The following is a 19304-nucleotide window of genomic DNA, read 5'->3' as shown; positions in this document are numbered from 1 at the left end:
GTGTGTGGGATATCATTGTTAACCTGTGCTATGTACTGTGATCAGTTGCTGTTAGCTCCACTGTTACATAAAACAAACAGAAACATTGTCCCCTGGAATATGTTAAAAATCATTAGAAGAAGATAATTTCTCAAATACACTGTCACCCAGGATAACCTTTCAGACTGCAGCAGTGTCCAAAATTCCCTATTTCAAACAGGATCACATGTTAAGATTTACTTTCATTTGGCAATCATTCGAAAAGAAAAACTATGAAACTGTCTAACATTGAAAGGAGAGAGTTCTTTCCTGAAGTCTAAGCCAGCTGTCAGCTAAATTTACAGTTGAACAATCAATGGCCTTTTTTCCCTCAGGTTATACAGACACCGGTGACTCATATAGTCATGAGATACATTCACTTTCCTTTCTCCTATCTTTCATCCAGGCTGTGGGGGGCATGTTGCCACATGCTTTTGTGCCAATAGGCCAATGTTTCATGAAAGTCATGTGACTTCTATCTTTTACAAGCTGTATATTAAGACATGTTGCATGAAATATACAGTATATCTCTGTGTGTGTGTGTGTGTGTGTGTGTGTGTGTGTGTGTGTGTGTGTGTGTGTGTGTTTGTGTGTGTGTTTGTGTGTGCCTTTGTGTGTGCCTTTGTGTGCATCCGTCAATGCATGCATACACTGCCCATTGTATTCATATACTTTCTTGGAACTGCTATGTGAACACTCTGAAGGTTCACATTTATGAATGTAATGTACAGATTTACATAGGAAGTCAATGAAGTATCTTCCTTCAACCCTCTCTTCCTCTTTTGAAGTTGTCTGAAAGTGCCACACATTAGAAAGCAGACAAGATGGATGGCTGTCAGACATCGTTCATAAAGATCAGCGAAGATCGAGTCATAGCAAGGTGAGCCCTGCATGATGTGTAATAAATGTAAGTGTAAATGTAAATGTGTTCGCCCTGAACACAGTATGCACGTTTGGCCATTGCTTCTTGAACATGAGCGAGTATAGCCATACTCGGTATCCATAAATGAGAAAAAAAACCTACTAATTCAACTTGGTTCCTTGTAGATCGGATCTGTTATCTCTACTGAAAACGTACAACTGCTACCACGAGGGGAAGAGTTTTCAGCTGCGCAGCCGAGAGGTACGTTTCAAGCAGAGAACACTGACACTTCAGGTGTGTAAGGAGAGCGATGGCTAAAATTCTCGTCATCAGAGTTTCACTTGTTAGATTTTGTACTTGTTCAGTTGTTGTGTATGCACATTTGACAGCTAACTGATCCGTCAACAATCAGCAGTTGCAGTGCAACAGCAGTGCTTATCAAAAGGTATTTCCCAACTCGAAGGACACGCAAGGTCACAGTCCAACGAATTGTCAGTTTCTTTGGTATAACCTGCCAGCTGTGTGGGTTTTCTGATCCAGTGCATTTTAAGTGGGTGGTAAAGTGTCAGATTAATGTGCCAACATGAAGGTGTTCACCTCAAACATCTGTAAATGAACTATCTGTGACCAGACGTATTGGATCATTATATTTACAGCCTTCACTTTCTTTGATAAGCTGTGGTAAGTTCTTGCTCCTAATCAGCTGATGGGACTGCTGTTGATGTTTCTACTCAGATATTTTTCAAGCCTGTTATCCAGAGTGAAATGTGGTACACATTTTTCTTATTGTTGGCTTTTAGTTTTTCATCCATTCCATATTTAAGATGCATATGTGACTTAATTTCAAAATTTTGTTATTTTGTTATGGATTGTATCATTTAGTGGGAATGAATAAGTTTTCAACTTTTTGTCAATGGCTCTTACACATTCTCTTAAGATCTGATGTCACTGCATTATTTTTATTTTGTCCCTTGAGGTGCTGGTTTGGGGATTTTTCTTCAATAATAGGAAATATATATGACTTCTAAGCGCTACATTTAGCACTGATATAGTAGTGATTAAAGTTTCCCTTGTTTATGAAGAGCTTTACGATGTGTGAGGGAGTGCTGAGTTGCAGGCTGTTTGGACGGAGTTACATCAGGAGACCTGGGATTTCCCGGATTGTGCAATCACCGTGTGAACAACCAATCAGGCGGAACTATTCTGACCCAAGCGCCCTATGTGAGAAATGCCAGAAAAAGCCACTGCTTACATTTCCCCTTTATGGTCGTCCTTCATTATTTTTGTTTAATCTATGAAGCAGCAGACCCCTATTTGTAGCCACCATGTTCTTAAACCCAGATAACTTATCTACAGTTCAATGATTTTAAAGTTGTTTCCCTGGGTCTCTTTTGTACCAAAAGAACATAGAAAGGAATGCTGCTTCCTTCATGCCAAAACAGAACAGAACAGCACTTCATTATTTAAATAAAGCTCCCTCTACCAAAATATCTAAGCCACACAACCATTCTTATATTGTAAAGTGTTGATTCAGTTGCATTTTCTGTATTGACCTACATATTTGTGGTGTGGAAAGGGCATCATTGTCAAATGACTGTCATTTTTATCATAAAATCAGCGTTCATCTTCACAGGATATGAGTCAGTTATGAGAGTGGGTTTATGTTTACATAACTTAACCAGCAGGTCTGTAACCATACATAAGGAGAGCTGATCAGGATTAGCTGTGAGGTCATATTTCTGAAATGAACCATGTAGACATGGTTAATTGCTTAGAACAGCTGAGGCACTTGCCTTGAAACAACTCATCCTGGAGAAGTTTGTCCTTAACTTTAGTGAATGAGTTACTTTTTTCAGTTATTACAGGTAGACAGCATTTTCCCTCAACAAAGTTGCCACCAAACTTAATGCCACCTATGTTTGTTAAAGTAACAATCACTTAAGGTCAATATTGGAAGTTATGGACAAAGCGCACTGTTGAGATTTAACCCAGACCACTGTTTTGATAAAGATGTCCAGTACAAGGTGCTTTCTTTTTCCGTTTGTACAAACTTCAGCATAGATAAACAGGCTTGTGTGTGCATGTTGTGCTTCATTGCCTTGTTAGCGTCCAGGATGTTGTTGCATATGTGTTGAGCTCATGTGATGTGATGCAATTACTTCAGTGACAAAGACAAAATATGTTTGCCCTAAATGCTGTAGCTCTAGCTCAAGTATTTCCAGTTTAACTGGAAACAGTGCACTGTAGGGCATTATTAACTGTTATTGTTCAGTGTCAGCTTAGCTTTCACTGTGGATTGACATGAAGGCTTTCTAGATATGAATGGATTGTGAAACCTGCATGTATAGTAAGTCTATATCAGCGGTGATTGTGAGAAAGTGAGGTGAATGGGAAGATAAGAGAGCAGGTGAGTAATCTCTCACCTGAGCTAGTCAGATGTGGTGATTCACCCTCTAATAATCGTGTGTAGTCATCTGGGACAATACCACCTGTGTACACCTGTGCATCCTGTTAGTCATCCTGAACTAAAACATGTTCTACCTTGTTTAAAGTAAAAAAAAAAAAAAAAAATGCAAGAGCAGGAGCAGGTACCGCTTAGTGGCCATGACAGCATTTGTGGTTCTCTTTCATTGGTACTCTTTCGCCATCTAGTGGTAAAACAACACTACTGACCTTCCTTGGGAGGAACCTCCGGCAGTAAGTGAGGAAAGGTGGTGTTTCTAAGGTTGCTCAGTTGCTGCCAATAAAACCAAAAAAAAAGAGGGGTGCAAAAGCTTGTCCATATGTCGTGTTGCTGATGAAGAAACGATGGCTGTGAGGTGTGGTGTTTGTGCGAGATAAGGCATTAGCTGTGTGGAAGGTCAGGAAATCCTGCTTAGGTGTTAGAACAATGTCAGTGCAGCTGCTGGTCAGAGGGAAAAAGGGGGTGGAATTAGGGGGGTGGGGGTGGTCCTCAGGGCAATCACGAGGCACTCAGTACACAAAAGCGATCATGCTGTTTCCTCAAACAAGCCACCCTCCCATATGAATCCTCAATATTTATTTAGCCTTAGCTAATCCTTTTACATGGCCAACAGGAGAAAAGAAAAAGATCCAGAAAACAGCTGCATATTTGACTGGTTAGGCATTACCATAAACAGCTGTGTTTGGACTAGTGTGACCTCCACCACTGTTTCTTATAATTGATGACTAAAATGTATTTGAATGGTTGTGTCAGTTAAGATGCTTTGCAGGAGTTTGTTTTCTGAATGGTGCTCATTGCAATACCAGTTGTGGAAGTAGGTCCAGAAGTGAAGCAGGAAATTATAAGCAAGAGGTAAAATGTTAATTTGCAAAACATTCACTCACTGTCTCACTGTTTCTTCACTCACTGTCTCAATTCAATCCCAATTTTCCAACAACTGAAGCACTTATCAAAAATCTTGGAGACAAAGCTGTGCGGTCAAAGATCTTGAAATGATCTAGATGTCTCATCTTATCCTCTGTGCTATTCTTATCCCATTTTGAAAAGATAATGAACTAAAGATCTGTGTATGCATGACCCAGATTTTTCATATTGGTGGAGTTTTTTCAGTCAGCCAAGCAATGCCATATCAAATGTGGAACACGTTTACATGGGTTGCATAGTGATTCCCTGTCATTGTATTTTACTGTGTCACATGACATCTTCCACTTCCTCTTTATACTTTCTCAGGGTTTGGACAGCAGTACGGCTACTATTACAGTAAAACTTTGATTTCTCTCTTAACTGTAAAATTGAGTGTAATAATGGGAATGTGCACATTATAATGAAATGCTAAAGTACTAACATTTTCCCAATGTAAAATGGATGAAAGATGCTATGAATGTTTCAGATGTTAGTGTTGGTTTGTATTGTTATTTTGTGTATTTGTTTAATTTTATTTCATGAAATGTATTTCATTTTTGGCATAACTGGCACTAAATTACCCAGCTATGGTAATTATCTACATTATTGGAATTTACATTACATTATTGGCATTTAGCAGATGCTCTTATCCAGAGCAACTTACATAGGTTACAATTCTTCACAATTTTATCCATTTATACAGCTTGATATTTACTGAGACAATTGTGGATTAATTACCTTGCCCAAGGGTACAGCAGCGGTACCCCAGAGGGGAATCTAACCAGCAATCTTTCAGTTACGTGCCTTGCTACACTGTGCTACTAGCTACCTAATTAACTGTACAGATGTTTTGGTGAAATCAAAAATACTGATATGGAAGAGCGGAAAAACCTGAATAGATTTTAGCTGTGTTACTGCTGTTCTCAGCAGTATACTTTTAGCCTCTCTGTGACAGCGTTTGGATGTATTTTTGTGATCTTTGTTTTCCCGTCAATTACTTTTAAAGAGCAGCATGAACTGGCCTCCCTCTGCTTTCTGTAATTAATGTTTTACCGCTGACCTCTTGTGCTAAAACCTTATGAACTCTATGAGCAGTAAGCCAATTTTTCTCTTTTAAGGGGAAATGCTACCATTATTGATGCTGTATATCATTTAATGTTCAGGAAATCCTGAACTTCACCAAAGTGCTCAGTTTTAATGAAGACCATCCATCTCTAAAAGGGGTTATTTTCTTAGTGTCATTGAGGAGACAGTTTTTGTTATTATTATCATTCTGAGTGGTTTTCCAAGTGCAGAGAGGCTATGTCATAGGGATCAGCTGTGTCCTGTCTTCTCTGTGTGGACTGCAACCACTTGTGATTTCCTCTGGGGGACCAAGAACGGGAGCATCATTTGCAAGAGCCAGTGTCAGAAGACTCAAATGAATGCCCTAAAACCGTGTTTCCCAACCCTGCTCCTGGAGGCACACTGTCCTGCATATCTTCTATGTATCCTTCCTGCTTGACTAAATCAGGTGTGCTCAGCTAATCAAAAGTGCCACTGATGAGTTCAGTCAGGTAGGTAGAGCAGGGATAGATAGAAGATATGCAGGACGGTGTGCCTTCAGGAGCAGGGTTGGGAAACGCTGCCCTAAAAGACCAGTAGATGTTGACTACAAAGACCAGTGGCAGATCTATCCAAACAGACAACCTTATCCAAGCAGTCTCATCCACCCAAAGGGATGTGTGTCTTGCTGGTCTCTAGACATTAGCATTAGCGGTTAGCAGTCCACCCAGACCTTTCTATGGACAACTGTGGATGGATTTCTGGTGTAGTTGTGGCTACTTGAATAAATGTATGTTTTCAAGATGATAAACAGAGTTGTTGAATTCACAAGTGTGGACTTTTGGTTCAGGACAAAAACCTCCAGGCTGTTGTTCCTTTTTCCTACATTGGAGTTTATCCTTCACTTTGGTCATTAGGTTTACATTCTCAATTTTTTTTCATTGCTTATGTGACATTTAGTTTATTAGCCCCTCCAGTTAAAGGTAAAAAGGTAAATCACATAAGTAATGACAGTTTATCAAAGGACAAGGTGTGAGAGAGCGTTAAATAGCCCTCTTTCTCATTAGTGTGGACTTCCATCTGCTCTGGTGTTTGGAATCTTGGCCTACCATGCTAAATATTCTGGTTTGTGCCTGTATGGTGAATACTAATGTGTTATCCTCTCATTTTTTAATAGTGGCTTTTAAAATGATGATTAAACAGTTGTCTTGCAAAGACTATAAAATCTCATACTTGTCCAAATACCCAGTATTCCTCATTGATTGGCTTTACAGAAAGCTCAAACACAGTCAAGTTCAACATTAAGTGTTTTAATACAAAATTTGCAAAACGTCAAAGGAAACAAAACAGAATTCTACAAAATGTAAACATTTGCACAAGACCGGAGTCCATGTATAAATAATAAATTATATGAATCCAGCTTCGCAAGTACAAACAAAGTTGCTTCACCCCCCTGTGCAGTCCCATCTCTCCAACAGTCCTCAGTCTCTAGAGCACCATGCGCAAACAAGCGGTCACAACCGAAAGCTTAGCTTCAGCAGAGTATCTCCACTGCAGTTCTGCTGCCTTCCCTCAGTTGAAGAAACAGCTACTCAGCGCTCTCCCTCTTAGGCATACTCCAGGCTTAAGTCTCTGCGAGGCTTGAGGGTTACAGCTAGCACAAAGCCGCTGGGAGGGTTTCCCGCGGTGACGGAATCTCGGTCTGCCCAAACAACCAGTCCAGGGGGTCTGTGGTGCTGCTGAATTTGAGCGTGATGTCGCCTGGGGAGATGGAAGCGCGCGGCCGGCGGGCCCTCGCGGGCCGGCGGGGCACGGGGGAGGCTGCGGGGTGCTTTGAGAGAAGGCGGGGCCTCTGAGTCCGTGGGACCCTGAGAGGTCCACAGCCTGGGAAGCACGCAGGCTGCGCCAGCTCTTTGATGGAGTCGATGTAGTCCTCCATGGACTGGGGCACGTGGGCGGAGACATCCTCGTGCGTCTCGCTAATCGTGGGTAACAGATTCACGGACAGGAGTAGTCGTCTGGGCTTCATCCTATAGGGAGACAGCAACATGTCGATTGTGAGAAACCTAGGCCTAGTTGCAAAACAGCATGACAGACATTTAAGCATGTTTTAAGTTGTAAGAGTACATATCCAACCGAAAATAGTTGTTGTACCCATGAATTGGCTCCCCAGATATTGTTTGAGTCATTAAAACATTAATTCAAGTTTGCTGTCAAAAGCACAAAAATAATACAAATGTATAAAAAATAGCCAAAAGAAATGAGAAAATGCATTAGTTCACTGCTGCCACCACAATTTTACCAAAAAAGAAATGGCATAGAGAAAAACCTACCTGCTTTGTATGTGCTTCGAAGAGACGGTGTACGGTTGTCTTGATGCTACTAAGCGCTGCAGTATCTCTAACCTCAGCACTTCAGGAGCTGCTGCCTGCTCGAGGTTGTGTTGTGTGATTAAGACCTGCGGCACAGGCGAGGGCTTTTATACTGTGGCGGCATTATGGGACCATAAGCCAAGGCTAACGGCTCTAAATTTAGCCCCGAGCCGACCTCTCTCCTCTCACCAGGAAGTGTGTGTGTGCAGCTCAGGGTGTCCAGGAAACGCTGGTGTGGTAGCCGACCGAGGTTCATCAGAGCAGCTGCTCGACTGTTTACATTTCTGAAACAATGTGTTTTATGTTCTGGGAGGTGTTGTCCCTGTACCCTAATGTGGTCATTTTTTTCCCCTTTGCTCTGTTTGTCTTCATGATCTCAGTGGTCGTTCAGTTGTTAGCATAAGGGACATAAGTTAGCATAAAGGGACAACAGGGCAAAAATGCAATAAAGGTGCAGTTACCTGAATTTTCCCCCAGAGTGTTCACAGAAATAAAGGGGGAAAACAACAATTACTCAATGGCTGTGGAGCGTTGCCACTGCAGCTTATAAGAGGGGCGATTTGCATGAGGAGAAATTTCATAACCGTATGAATTAAACAATAAAAATGTCCTTAAATTACAATTCATATCTAAAAATGTCCTTACTTGACATTTTTAGAATGTATTCCACATTACGAGTTAGATGAAAGTATCTCGGTAATTAGGTCTACTATACTTTACTCAGCTTTAGCTCAGGCTAAAAGGGTAACGACATGGTAAAAAAGTGACGACATTGGAATCTTTGGTTGCAGCGTATTATACAAAAAGGGCAAAGTGATACTCTGACTGAAATTGAGCAGCATCCATCTGTAAAGCAAAGTGCAACTTGACCACCTTTATGAGGTGCTATTTAGATCTTGAGGGTTTTATATTTGGAAAGGGATTAGATGCGAGTTGGGGGAGAGAATGGTGGGACTAGTCACAGGTGGCTATTTTTGGTCCCTTTGTGTTGGGGGCTCTCTCTGTCTGAGACTCAGCACGTCGTATTTTTATCTCAGAGGACCGAAGCAGTCTAACAGTCCTGTCCTGGGAACGGAAGCGACTTATCCAATCTGTTGAGTTAGTTCCTGATTGGATTAGGGTCACGAGCTTGAACACGTAGCCTGGCCTAGCACTGCAGTTTTCTCATCCAGTCAGATCACTGTGCATTAAAAGCCATCTGGTGAAAGGCGGCTTTATCAGAAAGTAAGACGGGACAAAAGTTTTTCCAAGTGCACTTAAAGGTAGTACACGTGGAATTGAGCTCATAAGAAATGTACCTTGGCTGTCCCAGCTGTTTTTTCTGTTGAAATATCATGGGGGAGGCTCTGAGGAGACAGAAGGCCACTTGGGTGGTTCTGCTTGGAAACAAAACTGGAAACAAAAAAGGAAAATATGTAAGACATGCAAAACATTTATAAACCTAGCCTCCCTAAGCACTATTGATTTACTGTGCTGGGTACGACTAAACATCTTACCCTGGGGTTTGATTTTCACTTTTAAACTTCCAACATGTTAAATTGTAATTGTCATGACAATGTCGGGGAAACTTGCTGATCATGTTTCAGAAACCGTGGTATTAAGGTGTGTTATAACCTGTTCTGACTTCTCAAACCAATGTTGCGATTGTCAGAGTGCCGTCAGTACAGTTGAGTATGCGCTCTGACTGCCATACCAACGGGGGGCACCCTGGGATGGGAGCAGTACGGCAGGAGAATGCGTTAGGGACGCCATGGTGCGTGAAGCGCATGGGTGCGCTTCCCGAAGAGGAGGGCAGTGTGACGGAGTGCTGTCACTACGGTTGAGTATGTGCTCTGACTGCCATACCAATGAACCTGGCTCTTTGGCGTCGCAGTCAAAGTCGCATGTAGACCCGGGTTCGAGGCCGGGTGGAGTGACTGCTCTCGCCCTTCGCTACAGTCAGATAAGACAGTGAAGTTTTTATGAGAGATTTAAAAGTGAATTTGTTGTAGAACATGCGTAACAGCTTCTGTCACTAGAAAAAAGCATGGTGGATATTTTGTTGATGATATTCAAATAATAGAGTGACAGACATTTTCCTGCTTAGTTTCATAATGTGTATTTGCATTTCAGGTGCCTTTATCCACAGTAAATTACATATTCTCATTACACTTTTACATGCTATTCCTGTGTACAGTTGTTGTACTCTTAATCCAATAATATAATCTGCATCATTTGTCTTTCATTAGTGTCATCAATTATGATATACTTGGAAGGAAATGTAAATGTATGAATAAATGGAGGCACGAATGTCATAATTCCAAGATGGCGGCTACAGCATATACTTAGCAACACAACTGTATATTGGTACTGAGGACTCTTCCCACAATCCTCAAAACTGTAGCTTTTTGTGAGCTGTCATAGCCATTTTGTGAAATTTGTGGAAATGACAGTAAAGAAGAATTTGAACTTTGAAATAAAGGCATAGAGCGAATCACACAGTCGGGAATCGCACAGATTCCGCGTACGTGACCCGATGCAGTGTTTGTAGAGCACGATTCGTCCTGTGCTGCATTCTTCCCAGCCCAAGACGTGACCTCAGGTTTGTATACAGGTTGATTAGAGTGGACTCTGCCCGAGGTTTTTCCACCACATCACTCGTCTCCATGGTGAGAGCATGGCCAGCGGCTGCCTCCAAGCACGTAGGCCCGCAGCGGAGCCAGAATGGCTGCCCGCCAGCAGGATTTCCTCCCTCTGATACCAGGACCCTAATGATTATTATTTTTCTATTGCTGCAGGAAGAAGGGGAATTAATCATCGAGGGTTTGCTCAACATCTCCTGGGGGCTGAGGCGGCCAATCAGGCTGCAGATGCACGATGACAACGAGCGGTTTCAGTACTCGTGCACGGGCCCATGGAGGCCTGAACAGACAGGGGTCAACAGGTGGGCCCGCCTCGCCCTCTTTCAACCCCCGCCCCTGCCCCATCCCTTCCCTGGTTTGCTCCTAAGCTGTTTATCTCATTAATACCATTTAAAGGGCTTAGGTGTTTTTTTTTTTCACTTGCTGAACTGTGAACAACGATTTCCCTTCTACATTGTATGGATGAGGTTGGGTGGAGATGAGAGGTGTGGTGGAGGATAGGGTGGGATAGGTAATCATCTAGATGCTCTGGCACCATGACCCGATGGAGAAGAATAGGTAATCATCTAGGTATTCTGACAACGTGAATTCATGGGGTGGCATAGGTACCTGGGTGTTGTTGCACCATGACTTAACAGGTAATTATCTAGGTATTTTCAAATAAAACCCATAATGATGTTGTTCTTTTTGGTTTTTGGAAGAGTAACACAATTTTGGGGATGCCCTGGTTCGCCTTACAGCCCAGGTCATCAGCCGGTAATGACTGGGAGCCCACAGTGGGGGAACAAATTAGTTTTGTTCTACTGGGAGTAGGAGTAGGACAGGGTTTCCATGTCTCACAGCTCTCAGGCACCCTGCGATTTGTCAGTATCGAGGAATTGCATGTGTGCATCTTCAGCACGACTGCAGAGGTTGCTGCATTGAGACGAGGCTAAGGTACAACTGACAACTTCAATTTCAGTTGCACAAAGGGGAAAAAACATTAAGTAATGGGGGACTGTCTAAAAGGTGAATTGAATTTATTTTGTCGACCTCCCAGATTATCTGGTTGACCACATCATAATCATTTGTGTGTTGCAAAATGATACAATCTACTTAGATGCGGCATATTTTTTGTTTGGTTGTATGGTTTTTTTTTTTTTGGTTTTTTCTCTAGCATCTTTTTTGGTCTTGATTGTGATCTGATGAGCATTACCATCCTGAATATAAGAAAAAAAAAACAAATAAAAATAAACAAAGTAGTTTTCCATTTTGTTCTTGTTCTGGGAACCTATGTTTGTGGTTTTAATGTTGACATTCCTTGAGCATCTGGAATGTAGAGTTGGCAGATGGTCACACTTATCGTTACCCTCCAGAACGAGGAAAGCCACTGACCTGAGATCTGCACCAAAGCCTGAGCAGCTGCACTGCGCTTCCCCTGTAGACCTCACGTGTGGATGGCTCATGGATCATGGAAAATTTTAATCTACTATAAGCGCTTTGTTGTTTGAGCATCTTAGGAGACTTTGTACCGTGAATCGTGAAGCGAGGCAGGAAAATGAACGCTAACCACAACAAAAATATTTTACAGGAGTTGTTCTTTTTATTTCTTGTTCAAATCTTTTCGCAAAATTAATTAAAACAAATAAATTCACATCACGGGTTCATTCGGCTCATTCAGTTCACATCAGGGATTCATTATTTACACAATTCAGAGTCTGTCTTTGATTACTTGTAGTAATTTTGCACTTTTTTACACAAATCAATAACATTGTAAGAAGGGGTTTACTTTAGATCATTAATTACCAGCAGACAAAAAATTTGCAATCTGTTATCCATACTCATCTCATTTCTAACATGTAATCATTCTGTGTACAGGAGACTGCCTGAACAGTTTACAAGCGCCAGTAGATTGGTATAATTTATATGTACATATCCCGGATTGGGTATTTGTCATGTATAGAGTTTGCACAGTAAATTTAATTGTATCAGACTGAATGTATATGGGAAGTGGCATATTTACCTTCTAACCTTCTGGTTTTGTCTGTAGAAACGAAAAGACCCAGAAAAGTTTCTCAAAGCAGTCCTCATTGGAATCAAACAACAATTTCTGTGAAAAAACAACTTCACCGACTCAGACGTGTAAGTATACAAATGTGCCGGTAATTATTTCACATTTTCACCTTTCTTTCTTTTTTGGGTGGGGGCTCTTGTTAACATCTGTGAAATTGTTTTTTTTTTTTTTTTAATCAGTATACTATGTGTTGCTACACAGTTATCCGCTGATGTGTTTGAATGAAATTTAGGTTCAATTTGTGTTGGAAAGGTGGTAAGTAATTGGGAGTGAACCCCAGGTGGCAGTGACGTGTGGCTTGATCCAAGGAAGTTCCATTTACAGTGGAAGTAGCTGGGATGTTGTTACCAAACCAGTGTTTTCTTTTGCTGCTGCTTTGATGAATGCAAGCTGCACTTGCATTCTCTGCTGCTCAGAGAGGCCATGCACGAGCATGAGTCCGTTACCGAGGTGTGGGCGGCATGTGTATCTCTGCCACGTGTATGATCCAACATGTCTGAGCCTTCAGTCAAGCTCTTTACACCTGTGCGGATTAAGCACTTGGAGGGCATGCTGCCTCGTGCAGCAGAAAAATAGACTTGTGCTCCTCAGCGTCTAGGCTGATAGAGACACTGCTGTCGACCCCTATCACCTAACGGCAATAGTACCACGAGAAAAACTAGCAATTAGCATGAATATTTCTGTTACCCCACCTACGTGATGATGAATGTGTTGTATGTCAGTGAGATGTTATGGATATTTATGTGGAGACAGTATTCATGTAGCTAAGCAGTGTTCATGATGATAAACATATATGAATTATCAGAATTATAATATGTGTATTTTGACATCACTCTCATCATTATTTCAGCAGTATTTTCAATAACGTATGGCGAACAGGGCTTGTAACCAGAAGGTTACAAATTTGATCCCAAGGCAGGAGGCTGCACTTTTACCCTTGTGCATTATATGGGAAGACAAACCTGCTGAAAGAAATGCTCAGCAGCAAAAATGATTTTGCATCAAACATAATCTGCCAGCTCCCCCAGACAAGCGTGCCTGAAAGGCAAAGGCGTAATACGGTATGATTTTGGGGCTCATGGTGTGACAATGGCCCCTGCAGGCTCGGATGTCAGCAGCTCGGAGGAGGAGACGCCCCAGCTGATGAGGACGCAGAGCGACGCCAGCTTCATGAACGTCCAGCGGCGCTCCAAGCTGCGCAGCTCCGGCGACCAGCAGAGGGTCAGACGCCACCGCTTCTCCATCAACGGCCACTTCTACAACCACAAGGTAAAGGCGAACGTGGTAGGTGTGTGTGGCGGGGGTGGGGGGTGCTGCTGAATCTTAGGCTCTGCCAGTGCTGGCTGCCACAGTGATTTTAGAAGCCTCAGCCTCACCGCCCTTGGCATGCTGGGATTGACACGGATGCGGGGGGTGATAGGTTTTTTCTTTCCTGCATGGGCGTTCCCTTGCACTGCTAAGTGCTGCACAATGGCCCGGACACCTGCCTCTGTCATTAATAGCCCTCAAGGTCACACGGGTCGTGCATGGCCGGCAGGCAGGCCTTGCAGCGCTTGCAATAAGCCTAGAAAGGAAGCGGCGGTTCTCAGTTCGGGGGAAACAGACGGCAAAATGTTCAGGAAGTTGGACGTGCCACCAGCTGCTCACGTGCAGCCTTGGAATGTCAGTCCCAAGCTATTTGGCCAATTACATAAGGCTTACTATCCATGTTCACATAAGCATTTCTTCCTCCATTACTACCGATACTGTGAGACCAGCTGAATGAATTTGATATCATATTAATTTTCATTTTGTGTGTAATACACATCTTTTTTCCATTTTTTCCCCTTTTTCACACAATGTTAGTAGTCCTAATCATGCATTTCAGCTCATCACCACCGCAATGACAACTACTAAACCTATGAAGGAGCACAGGCAATCTACCCACCCCTATTCCTGGCAGAACAAAGCCAATTTGTTACCCTGATGTGGACTCCCTGTCATGTAGGCCCTGTAACTGTTGGCTGGGTCATGGGCCTCAGTCTGCAGCTAAAACAAGCACTTTTACTATCTGAGCCGTTCAGGAGCCCTGTATAATATGCATCCGCTGACATAGTGCAGCATTTTAGCCTTTCCTAATGCAAGCTGGTTAACAAAACACTACATGAGACAGAAAGGAATAGTCATCAACAACTAGAGCAAAGCAGTCCCCATTGACTTAAAGTCCCAATGATAAATAGATACATTATTGGTAACTGTAAGATAAACTGCTGAACAATTTTCAGGAACCCTGAAATGTCACATTCTGATATTTTATAGTGTGTGTTTGTGTTGGTGTGTAGATGATAGATATTTGATAGATATACGTTAAATGAAAACTACTGTTAAGACTCAGGCAATTTGAGCCATTTAACTGGGTGAGAGTTTCCACCCACTGTGAGGAGGATGGCACTGTGTGTCATCTGCAGGGTCAGGTGTTTCTTCAGCTGAGACGATCACTCACACATGTTCCAGCTTGATGGCTGGTGCAAGTCACCGAACCGTAGACCAGTGCGATCAACGTCTGGAATTTCCCTGTTTTTCCAAGAATGTGTTGTTTTGTCATTTCAATACTTGGAATTATGACACTGTGCACACTACCGATTTACTGACATAATAACAGGGAATTCAGAGCAAAAACTACATTTCTTTTAGTACAGTGTAACAACCCAAAGATATGTCAGACCGTCAGTGACACTTAAGCAGAGAATCAGTTGAAATCTGCTCACTGATTTAAAAAAAAATCTTCACAATTTTTCAAAATTTCTTCACATACTTGTTCTAAGTATTGACTGAAAAATACTTTTTCACAAAAGTTCACTGATTAACAGAAACTTGTGTCTGCCATTGTCAGTGCAGCTGTAGTTCTGCAATCAATGGTACTGTGTAGTACATACAGTACAAATTCAACAACATTTCAGTCATGCATCAAGACTTCCTGCTTGTCTTGAAGACAGCAATAGTATGTCTGTATTTTTACGTCTACAGTGTTTTTATGTCTAATGTTTAAAAATTTATGTTGGAAAATAGTCATTGAATGAGCACAGTTTTCACTGACCTTAGTGGTTCCAGCTCTAAATGTCTGATTCCTGTATGTGTGTAAAACAACTTATACCATTTCATAAATCCTCCCCAAAATGTAGCCTTAGGGGAGTATTCAGTCTAGCCCTTTGTCCCTTTCTTTGGCCCAATTTACAAAACTACTGTATTTTTATAGTCTTATGCAGTGTCTTTGCCTTTGGAGTTTGGCAGTGACAGAATTATGTCACCCAACATTAAGCACAAGTGCCATAGCAGTTCAGTTGAACCCACCTCAGTGAGTTTGAGGACTTTATGTGTGAAATGTTAGTGTTGTTCACTTTTGTCTTAAATTCATAAAAGAGGAAATTAGCAGACGCTGAACTGAGGTCAGGGATGCCCTTGTTGTGTTTGTGTTTCAGACATCTGTGTTCACGCCAGCCTATGGCTCTGTCACTAACGTCCGCGTCAACAGCACCATGACCACTGTTCAGGTCCTCAACTTGCTGCTCAACAAATTCCGCGTGAGTGCAGTTCTTCATTCTACCTTGAAATGACGACATTGCAATTTCTGGAGTGAACCATATTTATTTTTCTTTTTGATTCTGTAGGTTGAAAATAAGTCGGAGGAGTTTGCTCTCTACGTGGTGCATGAGTCTGGTGGTAGGCTTGATTCAAGGTTTTTTTTTTTTTTTTTTTAAACATTGCTCAGCGTTTGTCAGACCCAACTCTCCAGTTCCACTGTGTGTGCTGTCTTTAATTACATCTGCCCTTCTCAGTTAATTTGGCTCAGTTCAGTTGCTCACTGTCAAGAGGTATAAACCCAGAATGAAATTCAGTTGTCTGCTACGGTTCCTTTGGGACAAAAACATGCATTGTTAGAGGTGCTTTTTTGCTCCAGAAAAAAAGATGAACTATGTTTCTACAACTCTCATTCAGCTCCACCTAATAAACAAATTCACAATACAGATTAGTTTTAGTCTCAATTAAGATTGTTTGGAACGCAAACCAGTTTATTTGATAAGTATACCCAGGAGTAGAGCTTAGAAAGCTTTCCAGACAGATCTGCAGTCTGCAAAACAAATTTTTATTTTTTGGGTGGTACATTTTTCCTTGAGATATTACTCTTGAGGGTTGTATCTAATCGTTGCTGATTGTGTCGTGCAGATTGATCCAGTAGTGTTCCTCAATGCTCCTGATTGGTCCAGTACTACTACTCAATGCCCCTGATTGATCCATTAGTGTTCCTCAATGCTCCTGATTGGTTCAGTAGTGTTCCTCAATAGGACTAATTTCTCATGTTGTGTTCACATCTGTATGAGTATTCTGGCCTGGATTTCATCACTATACATGTCATACGTATATTAGGATTGCTTAGAATTTCTTACACATAAACTATAAATGGACATTTTTATTGTGTTTTTTGTGTTTAGAGCATTCTGCATATTGTACAACAGGGACATTGTTTTATCCTGGGTACAGATTTAGTCTGCCAACATTGCTCTTTGTTCTTTTTGGCTTGTTGACTGTTGAAATGAACAAAAAAGCTGTTAGAAACAGAAGGAATAATACTTGCTTAAGTTTGTTTCTCAACACCAAGGACAAAACACATTGCATTTAGATTGAATCAGACCCTTAAATCTGGCTTTTTTATTCTAGAAAGGACAAAACTGAAAGACACAGAGTATCCTTTGGTAGTTCGTGTCCTGCATGGCCCTTGTGAAAAAATAGCCAAAATATTCTTGATGGAAACGGACTTAGGAGAAGAGGTAACCTACGATGTAAGTATCGGGCCACTTCAGCTCATTGCTAAAAATGGCATGTACTGTATTCTAATAATGTAGCCCAATAATTGTTTTTTGGCCCAAATGCAGATGTTACCTAATTTTAGCTGAGGCTGATGGCTTCCTGTTAGGCTTTTAACAATGGGTTTTTGGTTGTAGCAGACACTGCTGTATTTGTAAAAAGGGAATGTTATTGTTATTCTGTTTTGCCACAAAAACTCCCTAATTTTTAGGTTGTGTATCTTACATCATGAAGCTGAAAATGGTCACTTGTTTTATTTTTATTTCAGGTTGCTCAGTATATAAAGTTTGAAATGCCTGTGCTGGACAGCTTTGTAGAGAAGCTGAAGGAAGAAGAAGAGAGAGAAATTTCAAAACTGACAAGAAAGTAAGTCACAGCACTAAAACATTGCACTGTACAGTCGCAGTATTGCTCATGCAACCATAAAGGTTAAATATCGCCTGCATTTGGCTGAAGTTGCTTTTTTAGTCTCTGTACATCATGAACACCATAAAAATGTCTATCCCCCACATGACACAGAACAGAACCTGATGTTTTTTTGTAGATTGTGGCCATCACAAGTGTTCTGTCAGTATTCTCTTTAGCCTCTTCATCCTCAAGAGGTGACTCTCCCTCTCTTATGGCTCCTCCTTTGGCAGATACAGTGCGCTGAAGTCCATGATCCTACAGCAGCTGGAGGACATTGCTGAGATTGCTGATGGGGTGTGAAGAGGCGCGTCTAAAATCAGCGAATCTGCAGAGCTCCAATGGCCAAACCCAGGGGACATGGCGCACGAGCGTGTGCTGGCACTGTTTAAAACAGAAGATTCAGTGCCTACCCTCTGCAGTTTGACTTTAACTCTGATTTAAGAATTTAAGAAAGGTTCATATATTTTTTTTACTTTCCCCAAAATACTTACTTTCACCAACTGCCAGACTGCTTGTCTGAGTGAAGAGGAAAGTAACAGTCCCAAATACCACTGGTTGATGTAAAAGGGTGAATCACAAAGCCTGATCATCAAACAAGCCCTGATGTTTCACCTGAAATGGAAGTGAAAATGCTGGTAGTAGAAAAGACCAGTATTCCCTGACATGCTGTTAAAACATCTCTTCTCCAAGGGTTGTTGAGATTCTGGTCTATCATCATGTGATCACAGCTTCCCTCTAAATATGTAGAACCTCAGCTGGCAGTAACACAGCCAGCCCCCAATCCATTCTGACTAACTTTAAACAGTAAAGAATGCTGCAAATTGGATGCACAGGAGGAGAGGCAATAACATTCACTGTTGTTATTATAGATGGATAGAGAGCAATATAAAGGTGCTGCTGTTGGGTATCCCTGGAGATTGCCACCAGCTTATCTGTCTGAACTCGAAGCACTTGAATGACATGGAATCATACCTATATGACCATGACACATTTATTTACCTGCAGCACTAATACGAAAATGAGCAAACAGAGTTAATGGTTATCAACACTAAATTTGAAACAAGTCTTTCTCGGCTTTTGCTTGTATATTCTACAGTTCTGTCTGTATATATATCTTAGAGAAGCCACAGGTATAGTTTAAGCATTTGTAGCTATGATTATATGTTGTTATATAGTATATATTATCTATTACACAGATGTAAATATAGCTTTTTAAGGAAAATCGTTAAATAAAGATTTATTGATATGTATTTCCTACAATTTGATTTTATGTGAAGTCATGTCCTCCACATTGTATATAATCTTCCTTTGCGTTTTAGATGTCAACACACAACTGATCCTTACAATACATTAATCTTTATATTGTCCACCCCATTGATGCTTAATCTTGTTATGATGAGATTTGATTAGATCTTAAGATGCCATATAAACCAATTAGTCATTGGAGTTCTTGTGTGACTTGAGGCGAACAAATTTACTATACCCCTAACCGGCCACCGTTATGTATATGCAAACCTTTATATGCAAAAGGAAAAGGGCAATGAAGATATTTTGCTTTTTCTACATGAAAATGTGAACAAAAATCCAATGTTGACGAATTGATGTTGACAGTTTTCACGAAACAAATGCTTATGTAGTTCTAAATTCATAAATATATATCTGTACTAAATGCGTATGTAGTTCTGTTCTGTATGTAGTACGGAGACCAACCAAAACC

The 19304-nt window shown here is 41.3% G+C and overlaps 1 protein-coding gene across 1 annotated transcript in view; it reads left to right on the top strand.

Annotated features, from left to right (window-relative positions):
• The window catches only part of rassf4a (Ras association domain family member 4a), a 30680-nt gene extending 12052 nt beyond the window's left edge, over positions 1-18628 (top strand). The window contains exons 2-11 of the mRNA XM_036546660.1: positions 807-898; positions 1066-1141; positions 10441-10586; positions 12314-12405; positions 13440-13606; positions 15796-15897; positions 15985-16036; positions 17033-17154; positions 17448-17545; positions 17818-18628. Coding sequence (XP_036402553.1) covers positions 843-898; positions 1066-1141; positions 10441-10586; positions 12314-12405; positions 13440-13606; positions 15796-15897; positions 15985-16036; positions 17033-17154; positions 17448-17545; positions 17818-17887 — 981 coding nt within the window. The 5' untranslated portion in view covers positions 807-842 and the 3' untranslated portion in view covers positions 17888-18628. The remainder of the gene's footprint in view (positions 1-806; positions 899-1065; positions 1142-10440; positions 10587-12313; positions 12406-13439; positions 13607-15795; positions 15898-15984; positions 16037-17032; positions 17155-17447; positions 17546-17817) is intronic.
• Positions 18629-19304: the final 676 nt, after the last annotated feature.

This window comes from Megalops cyprinoides, chromosome 15, assembly GCF_013368585.1.
Source record: "Megalops cyprinoides isolate fMegCyp1 chromosome 15, fMegCyp1.pri, whole genome shotgun sequence".
Classification (NCBI taxonomy): Eukaryota; Metazoa; Chordata; class Actinopteri; order Elopiformes; family Megalopidae; genus Megalops; species Megalops cyprinoides.
The sequence above is the reverse complement of the archived record's forward strand: the minus strand, read 5'-3'. Positions and strand labels throughout refer to the sequence as shown.